Below are 10,491 nucleotides of genomic sequence, written 5' to 3' on the forward strand. Positions count from 1 at the left end.
ACTCATCTTCTTATGAAAAGGGGAAATTCAAGGACAGACATATGTACACAGTGAGAACACCATGTCAAGCTGAAGATGACTATCTACCACTGAGGAGAGAGGCTTGAAACAGCCCCCTCTCTCACTCACAGCCCTAAGAACAAATCAGCTTTGCCAATACCTTGATCTTGGACTTCTACACTCTATAATTGTGAGACAGTTTCTGTTTTTAAGCCACCTAGTCTGTGGTACTTTGTTATGGCAGCACTAGGAAATAAATGCAAACACTTTAGTGTTTGATTTGCTAATGCAAAAAATGTATTAAGTATGGTATAATTAAGGTCTCATATATCTTAAGGAACAAAAATTGAAGCTCATAGTTCCCTGTTAGATAATTCAGTTTCACATGTGTTGAAACTGCTGCCTTCAAACCAAAAGTAAACTGTACTTTGCTGTTTGGAGGACAAGGGTTAGTATAGTCTGAACTTCAGTTTCTTTGCAGATTATTTATACCGCACATATAGTTAGAGTTTGGTAGATGATTTTATGACTGAGTTGGATTATGCAAATAAGCATAAAAGCCAAAAGCAAATACTTGCTGTGGAAAAGCATCTTAATTTCCTACTTTGTACAAGTATAACCTTAGAAACCTATATAGATATTCTTGTGATTCCATCCTGCAAGTCACCATTAACTGCAACTGGACCTGAGCCCTTAGCAATTGCAAAGTTTCATTACCTTCAGAAACAATAGGTTCCTTGTTCTACTCAACAAATTCACCTCAACCTACCCCAACCCCCAAATTAAACAAAACTTGAAAAACAAACCCTGCTTCCTTTTTGGCTTGTAAGTGACACTTACAAAGTGTCACTTTGCAAACGTGGCACTTGGCAATTGCTTCTTTCATTCTTCAATGGAAAGAGAGAATGCAAGAAGCACAAAAAATTCCCAGGGCTACAGAGAGCACATAAAAGGGGGCTGTAGTGTTGATTCCACCATTTAGACAAGGATCAAGGTCAAGCACAGACATGGCTGCTGCGAGCTCACGAACATTCTTACTTCTGGCGGTCCTTGTCCTGGGTATCTTTGGTAAGCCAACCGTGCCTTTTGTCCTTTCCTTCTAGGCAGTAGAAAACTTCAGAGACAATATCAGATCTAAGAGATTGTATTTTGTATTAGGCAAAATGTAGAAACTGTGAAATCAATTCCTAAGCAGAACATATATTTAGGTTTCAGAGTATCAAGAAATTTATTCAATTAACTTAATTTTTAAAAATCTGTTTAACTTCCTAGAAATATATGACCTTAATGGTCTCTGTTTTTCTTATTAGAGATGACAGCAAGAACATTACTGCAAATAGGTTTAGGGTGTTCATTTTAATGATGGTAGGCAAATAGAAATCACTACCTTTAAATAATAGAATTCATACAAAACCCTTATGTTTACATCTTTTCATAGAAGGAAATCAAGTTGACTTTACTATTAAATAAGTTTTTTATATTTTAAGCAATGAATTATTGATCTAGTGTAATTACCAGTTTCTCAAACATAGTAGATGTCCAATAAATGTTCATTGGTCACCAGCACAGCAGATGATTAGGCGTGTGATTGTCTCCCTCGATATTTCTATCAGTACTTATTTTGTGTGTTGACTGCCCTGTCGCGCTGATTTCAAATTTCAGGTAAAGAATTACGCATCATGGCTATCGTTGTTACTTAGGGTTTTGTTTTGCTTTTCTCCCACAGCTGATCCCTGTGAGAACCAAGAGTTGCGATGTCAGTGTATTCAGACCCTTTCTTCTTTTATTCCTGTCAAATTCATCTCAAAAATTCAGCTGATCCTTGAAGGTGCCTCCTGCAGCAGAAAAGAAATTATGTAAGTAGCGAAGATATGGGGAGAATAGAAGCCTCTAATACCAGACTTTTCTTTTTTTCTAACTTTTCCCCAGTTGTTTTGAGATATAAGTGATATACATCATACATTTAAGGTGCACAGCATTATGGTTCGAGATGGTATATTGTGAAAAGATTATTGCAATAAGTTTAGTGTCCATCAATTCATATAGATACAATCAAATACATATAGTTACATATAGATGTAATAAAAAGAGAAAGTAAAAAAAGAAAAAATGTATTCTTGTGTTTCTTACTTAAGAGAGTAAATCTTAAGAATTCACATACATCTGAAACATTTATTTATCTGTCTATCTATAACCTCACATCTTCTTTATATATTCATCCATCAGTGAACACTTAGGTTGTCTCTGTGTCTTGGCTATTGGAAATAATGCTGCTATGAACATGGTAGAGCAGTTACCTGAGTACAGTGGGGGGGTTTCCCCCTTTTGATATATTTCCAGAAGTGGAATTGCTAGATCACATGTAGTTTTACTTTTAACATTTTGAAGATCCTCCACACTGTTTCCTGTAGTGGCTATGCCAACTTACATTCCCACCAACAGAGCACAGGGTTCCTTTCCCCACATCCTCGCCAGCACATGTTTTCTCTCGTCTCCTTGATGGCAGCCGCTCTAGCAGGTGTGAAGGGGTACCTCACTGGGGTTTTCATTTGCATTTCTCTAATGACGAGAGATGTTGAACACTTTCTCATGTCTGTGGACAATGTGTATGTCTTTGGAAAGAATGTCTATTTGGGTATTTTGTAGTACTGTGCTTTTCAAAGTGGGCATGCACTAACAAATGTACTAAATTGAGAGTATAGGAGGCCAGGCTCTGAACGTTATCCCTGCACAGTGTGGGGAGATAATTGCCCAGTGTTTATGCTCTCATTTCTAAAAAAATCATATACCTGCTCCAGAAATAAAAGGCTCTCTAGTGGGAACATGATTAGGATATGAATTCGTCTAAGTGGATGTTGAAGTCCATGAACATGAACAATAAGCAAAGATACACGGTCTTCTGTAAGGATACATGGATAATCTCGACTGTCTGAAAATCTCTCCATTACACGTTGACACATACAACCAGTCCAATATGGTCTAATGGCTCTGGAGGTCAGCTTGACAACCTTTCTGAAGCATCAGCCTACAATTATAGAGCTTAGAGCCTGTGGGAAACACTTCTGTATTTTATCAAAACTTTTTTTTTATTGTGAACTATACCATGCATACTGTTTTAGTTGTTCTTTGCTTAGTAACACTTTGCCATGACTTGGTGACTTAAAATAAATCTATTTATTATCTCATTGTTCTGTAGGTCAGCAGTCCAAGTGGCTTCACCTCTACCATGTCACACAATTATCATTTTTGTTGTTGTTGTGAGAACTCTTAGGGTTTCATAAGGGGCTAAAGTCAAGGTGTCAGCAGGGCTGAAGTCCCATGTGGAGGCTCTGGGTGGGAATCCACGTACAGGATTATTTATATGGTTGGCTGATTTCAGCTCCTTGAAGTTGTAGGACTAAGTGTCCCTATTCTTGGTCCAGGGTTGCTCTCAGCTCCCAGAAGCTGCTTTCAAATCTGTCTCTTGAATGTGTCTCATGCTTCTAATCTCTCTCACTTCTGCCAACAGCAGAGACAGCTCCCTGCTTTTAGGGACCATGCATTAGGCCCACCTGAATAATCACACTTTGTTTTAATTCAGTCAACTGCATAGAAACCTTAACTATATCTGCAAGATCCCTTTTGGTATGTAATGTGACATAGTTGTGGGTTTGATATCCCGTCAAGCTCACCTTCCTGGCAATTAGGGAGAGAAACTCAGTGGGCTTTCTTAGGATTCTACTTAAGCACAGACACAAAAGAGTGTATGAATACATATCTATACAGTTTAAAGAGTAACAATACCCCACTCACTTGCCACCCAGGCAAAAATCTAGAACATAATTATTACACATAAAAGATCCACATGTGATCTCATGTTATGGGCTGAATTCTGTCCCTTGCAAATTTTTATGTTGAAGTCCTAATCTTTAATACCTCAGAATATGACTGTTTGGAGGTAGAGCTTTTCAAAAGTTAAGTTTAAGTGGGGTCATAAGGGTGGAACCAAATTCAATATGACTGGTGTCCTTTTAAGAAGATGAAGAGACACCAGGAATGTGTGTACAGGGAGAAAAGGTCTTATGAGTGCACAGAAGACAGCCATCTGCAAGTCAAGGCAAGGGGCCTCAGAAGAAACCAAATCTGCCAACATCTTGATCCATAGCCTCCATCACTGTGAGAAAACAAATTTCTGTGTTTTAAGGCACCCAGCCTGTGTTATATTGTTATGATAGTAAACTAATACAACTCTCAAATCATATACTTACCCCAAGCCAAAAAGTAACTGCTGTTTTAAACCATGATATTTCTTGTGTTTAAAAATCTTTTTAACACCAGTGTATAAAACCTAAAACAGCTGTGGCTGGTGTGTCTCAGTGGATTGATCACGGGTCTGTGAACCAAAGGGTCGCTGGTTTGATTCCCAGCCAGGGCACATGTCTGGGTTGTTGGCCAGGTCCCTGGTGGGGGACGTGAGAGAGGCAGCCACACACTAATGTTTCTCTCCCTCTCTTTCTCCTTGCCTTCCCCTCCTTCTAAATAAATAAATAATCAAAAAGAAAATTAAAAATAAAAACCTAAAACAATTACTATTTATTTTGTCTGTGTTATGGACTGAATGTGTTCCCACACCCCACATTAGTATGTTGAAATCCTAACCCCTAATGTGGTGATATTAGGAGCCTTTAGAAGGTGGTTAGGTCATGGAGGTGGAACCCTCATGAATGGGATTAGAACCCTTACAAAAGAGACCATAGAGAGCTCTATTACCCTGCCACAGTGGGAGGACACAGCAAGAAGATGGTCATTCATGAACTAGAAAGTAGATTTTCATCAGACACTAAAAGTGCCTGAACTTTGACCTTGAACTTCCCAACGTCCAGAATTGTGAGAAATAAAACAAATATTTGTTGTTTAAGTCAATACTTTTATAATAGGAGCGGAAATGGACTAAGGCTGCTTTTGAAGTTTAGGTCAAAGAAATCACACCAAATGTATTTTTTTGCGACTTGCTTCTATTTTCAATATTATATTCTTCAATACACACATTTTGATGTGCTTAGATGTAGTTAATTCAATGTCAGTGATATTCATTGTAAGAATATTAAATGGATAAATACAAAATTCTTTTATCCAATCCACAATTGGTGCACATTTGGGTTTTTTCCAGGTTTTTACTATTATCCATATTTTATATCTCCTGATTCATGTATATGAGAATATCTGAAAATTATTGCTGAGTTTAGGGTGTTCACATCTTCAACCTTACTAGGTATTGCCATACTATTACAGCTGACACACCTTCCTGCATTTAATCATCTGGTGCTTCACATACTGACCAATAACTGGTTCTGGCAATTTGATGGGTAGAAATTGCTATCTTTTATTTTCCCATTAACATGTATCTATTATTAATGAGGTTGAAAAATTTTTCATATGTTTTGCACATTTGTGTCCATGAAATTACTACCAACTTCTTTGCTGCTTTTGCTGTTTGGATATTATTGTTTCCCCCATTGACTCACAAGTTTTCTTTACATAGTCTGGATATTAATCCTTTGTCAGATATTTATATTAAAAAAACTCTTTTTTAATTTTGGGATTCATAGGTTCATTCTTCGTATGGCATTTTCTTAATTAACATAAATGTGAATTTAACAATATGCTCTTTTCTGGTTAGCAGATTTAGTATTTTGTCTCAAAAAAACTTCCTTTCACAGAGTTTATAAAAATATGTTTCTGTTTTTTCTTCTAAAATTTTTACAGTTTTGGGGGTATTTAAAATTTAACAAACCCAGAATTGATTTTTGTATATGATGTGATGAAAATATCAAAGTTTTATATTCTATATAGTTTATCAATAGCTCCAACACTATTTATTAAAATATCATTTGCCCACTGATCTACAATGCTACTTCTGCTATAAGTTGAGTTCTCCTAGTGTGTAAGGATGGTTCTGACCTCTTGATTCTGTCTCATTAATAGATTTGTCTATACTTGTACACCATCTTTATTATTAATACTTTATAGTAATTCTTAACATCAGGAAAGGAAAATTCCCCCATCTTCTTCAGAGTGGCTCTTCTTTTCTTGGACTTTTGCTCTTCCTCATCAATCTCAGAAGCAGCTTGCAAATTTGCACTAATTAAAGTATAATTGTGAGTATAATTTCTAGATTAATTTGTGAATTATTGATATCTTCATGAGTCTGAGCTTTCTATTTCAAGAACATAGGGTAGCCCCCATTTATGGGAGCCTTTTATAATGTCTTCAAAGTTTTACAATTTTTCTCTACAAAAACATTTTCCTCTTATTATTAAAAACCATCAACCGTTTACTTGGGTAGTCACATCTTTTGGGATTAATGACCATTTAATTTTCCTCTTTTGAAAAAACTTGCACTTTTTATTCACCTTTCTAGCTTGGCAGAAATGGCTGTGATGGTAGTAGGCATCCTGTCTTGTTTCTGCATTCAAAGGGAATACTTCCAAGTTTTTACCACTCTTCATGATGCTTTGTGGCTATGTTTGTATTGGTAATTTGCTAAGGAGCTACTATTATATTATTGTCATTATGTTTTTATGATTGGGTATTAAATTGTGTTATTTACTTAAACCCTGAGTGTAGTAAGATGATCTGTTCTTCATGTAATGAACTTCAAGGGAGTCAAGCTTTGTGGTTCTGTAAAGTGCAGTTGAAAACTACAGAATTAATTTAAATAAGCCAAATAAGCAAATTATGCTCTGTCTCTTCCAGTAATAAAGGAGGCTTATTGTGAGACTAAAAACTAACAAAATTAACATAGATATAATTGTAAAATACACAGTAAGGGGTTGATGACTGGCAGCCTAGAAAATATTATATTTATTTTATGCAGATTTTCCAGAGTCTCCTTACCTTGTACATCCCAAAACCAATAAATATTTGCTGATTAATTCAAATCTTAAAAATCTCTATGAAAAGATACTATTTCCGTTGATTAAAAGTAATTTAGTTGTACATACCGATGTGATTCAAAGTCATATTCTAATAATATGATTAATATATTTTGAGAAAATTGTGTGCTTATTTTAAACATATGCATTAACTTTTGCAGATATTCTAATGAATAAATTTAAAGCATTATTGAGTACAGTTATTATTTAAATAAAACACTCTTTTCTTTTCAGAGTCACACTGAAAAGTGGAAAATTAGTTTGTTTGGATCCTGAAGCTGAATGGGTGAAGACCATTATCAAAAAGATTTTGGACAGGTACAATTAATACTAGGGATACCCTCATTCATATCCATGCTCTCTATTTTCTTTTAATTAAATATGTATTTAGAAAACATACAAGCTCTTCTACACATTAGAATAAAATTACAATAAAATTAGAATAAGTCTATACTACAGAATCCAAAAGTGTGGTCCTTAGACCAGCAAAATAAGTGTCACCTGAGAATTTGTTAGAGATGCAAATTCTTAGGTCTTATCTCCAACCTATGGGATCAGAAACTCTGAGGTTGGGCCAAACAGTCTATTTTTTATTGTTGTTCAGTTACAGTTGTCCCCATTTTTCCCCCATTACTCTCCCCTGCCCTACCCACCCCCCACTTCCCACATTCAGTCTTAACCCCAACCCCCACTCCTCCCCAGCCCCCCCCCCCACTCTTGTCTTTGTCCTTGGGTCCTTTATACATGTTCCTTCACTTGACCCTTCCCCTTTTTTACCCTGTTATCCTCCTCCTCCCTCCCCTCTGGTTACTGTCAGTTTGTTCTTTATTTCCATGTCTCTGGTTCTATTTTGCTCATTTGTTTGTTTTGTTGATTAGGTTCCACTTATAGGTGAGATCATATGGTATTTGTCTCTCATTACCTGGCTTATTTCACGTAGCATAATACTCTCCAGCCTACAGTCTATTTTAACAAGCTTTCTAGGTGATTCTGATGCATGCTCAAGTTTAAGAACCAGTACTCCACACCTTCTATTTAACATAATATCCAAATACCCTCCTTGAATATGAAAGTGATTGGAAATTATTAGAAGCTGTCTTATGCAGCCCAGCTAGGCAGATGATAGACCAATTTGATAAAAGAAATATAAGGGAAAAAATTCCCCCTTTGAAAAAAATGTATATCTGACAGCAGTTCTAGAAACGAAACTCCAAGTGGAATTTGCAAACTGATGGTCGGAGCAGGTGTAATGAGGACTGGCAGGCGATGATCAGAGCGCATTTGGATTAATTTATGAAAAAAGTTCTTTTTTTTGAAGTGTATTATTTTTTAAATTTTAATTGTTGTTAAAGTACAGTTTTCTGCCTTTACCTCCATCCCAGCTCACCCCCTGACCTTCCTTGTTTTGTTTTGTTTAGATTTTTAAGTCATAGCAGTGGCATAAAGAAAGAGGTGATTGATCATGATGAAAAACAGCCTAAATTTTGTCATTTTAAAATTGAAAAATAAAATGGAAAACAAATTAAGGGTTTGTGAAGCTTACGATTCACCTGAGGGTCCCCTTAGCAGTTGAATGATGTCAACTGCTAAGGGGGGAGGACCTTGAGCTTTTTGATCCTGTAGCCAGGGTTCAGTGTTCCAGATCCACCAGCTGTAAGTTGTGTCATTCTGGATAATTCACTTAACACTGGGGATTTACATACTTTAATTTTTGTCCTTATTTTGAGCTATCATGGGAGAAATGGAGATAATACACATAAAGTATCTAATTGTGGCCATTATTAATTTTCAGTCTACCAAATACATGGACTTTTTTCTTTATGTTTTTTTCCTACAAATGACTACACATGAGTCATCCTGTATGTCTGTATAGTGACACGTCACTCTGCTTATATTATAGAACCTCTAACTGATGGTCAAGGAGCATCATATCCCATGGATATCAGGAGCCCTTGGTTTCATCGCGAGCTTGGACATCCTTCAGAATTTTCTTTAAACTCGCACCAATTTATGCCCATTTAGGACTATAATGAACTGCCTTCTCTATTTATGCTGCACACCTAAAGGTTGTTTTCAATCAGGTAGGTGACTGGCTATGTGACAGGAGAATAATGGAAGGAAAGGCAATGCAATTTCCATTATGTAGGAAAGGTAGTCCCCAAAACTCATAGAGTTGGTACAAGTTTTCCCTGTTAGGCTCAACATTTCACCTCTCCACACAGCTCCCCTACAACCCTTTGGTCCACCTAATTTCCTAGCTAACTCTGGCATTTGACTACTGGTTTTCTCTCTACCCCATCCTTTGATATTAACCTTAATAACATCAGTATGTTTTTTAAATTAATATATCAACACTCTGGTCTCAATGCTCAACCTTTTGAGCCCCAAAGATCTTAACCTCCACTCCATTGTAGTCACCCACAACTTTGGATCTCAGTATAAAGTAAGATTACTTATCTGCAGTGTTCAAAACTAAAGTACTTCTTTCAGAGGAATTTTTCATTCATTATAAGATCTAAAATAGACTTCATTAAGAAGGAAATGAGATGTCATACAGTTTTATATAAAATTTCCTTAACTTTTGAGAATTTATTTTTAAATTAAGCAAGCTTAATGGATAACATCAGCCAAAAGTAGAAGTGATCCACCCTAGGAAATGTAAGGAGAAGGGGGATGAAATTAATGACCACCAAGACCCAGGAAAGATCACAGAAAGAAGAGATGGGAAACACAGAGTTAAAATAATGGTTTAATTATGGAACTTCTTAGAATTTCTGCATATGTAACACCATATTAAGTCAAAAAACATAATTTTTTCTTACTGTTTCAAGAAAAATGTGTAAGCAGATGAGTGATATTTTCATGAAGTCAATGAATAAGAATGCTTCTTCAGAAACTGTCTTCATTATTTGGGGTTACTATAACAAATCATCAGGGACTGGGTGGCTTAAACAATAAACATTTTTTTTCTCACAGTTGGAGGCTGGAAATCTGAGGTCAGAGTGCCAGTGTGGTCAGGTTTCTGGTAAAGGTCTTCTTCCTGTCCATCTTCTTGCTGTCTTCTTGTGGTGAAAAAAGAGAGAGCTAGCTCTCTTGTGTTTTACGGACACCAGTTCCACTCTATGACTTAATTTCTTTCCAAAGGCCCCACCTTCACATACCATCACATTGAGATTAAGATGTAACATATGAACTTTGGAGGGACACAGATATTGACTATGTAGCAGAAATGGATTCAGTACATAAGCACTAGAACACTCAGAAATTTTCTTGACATCTGTTATGTCTTTGCCTCTCTCTGCTGGCTCAAGTTTTCCCCCCTCTCCTTTCTTTCTGCTCTCCTAATCTCTATAGCAAGTTGTCCATGAAAAGTTGCTTTCCCTAAGGTTCAATTTCCAACTCTTAGGATAGAAGACCTTATTGGCCATAATAATTAAGGTATCCACACAGGTCCAATCAACTGTGGCCAAGGGATCATGGTTACATGGTGCTAACAAGGCTACCTGGGACCCACTGCTGTAGAATGCAGAAGCATTTTCCAGAGAAGTGAGAGCTTTTTAATGAATGAATTGGGCAC

At 36.5% G+C, this 10,491-nt stretch overlaps 1 protein-coding gene across 1 annotated transcript; it reads left to right on the forward strand.

Annotated features, from left to right (window-relative positions):
- Window positions 1–855: 855 nt before the first annotated feature.
- Window positions 856–9,810, forward strand: LOC123831253 (C-X-C motif chemokine 15-like). Its single transcript, XM_045858072.1, has 4 exons — window positions 856–1,068; window positions 1,727–1,856; window positions 7,149–7,232; window positions 8,815–9,810. Exons 1-4 carry the CDS (start codon window positions 1,008–1,010, stop codon window positions 8,825–8,827), a joined length of 288 nt encoding a protein of 95 aa, XP_045714028.1. The 5' UTR covers window positions 856–1,007; the 3' UTR covers window positions 8,828–9,810.
- The last annotated feature ends 681 nt before the right edge of the window (window positions 9,811–10,491 follow it).

This window comes from Phyllostomus hastatus, unplaced genomic scaffold, assembly GCF_019186645.2.
Source record: "Phyllostomus hastatus isolate PE091 unplaced genomic scaffold, TTU_PhHast_1.1 phas_scaffold_1674, whole genome shotgun sequence".
Classification (NCBI taxonomy): domain Eukaryota; kingdom Metazoa; phylum Chordata; class Mammalia; order Chiroptera; family Phyllostomidae; genus Phyllostomus; species Phyllostomus hastatus.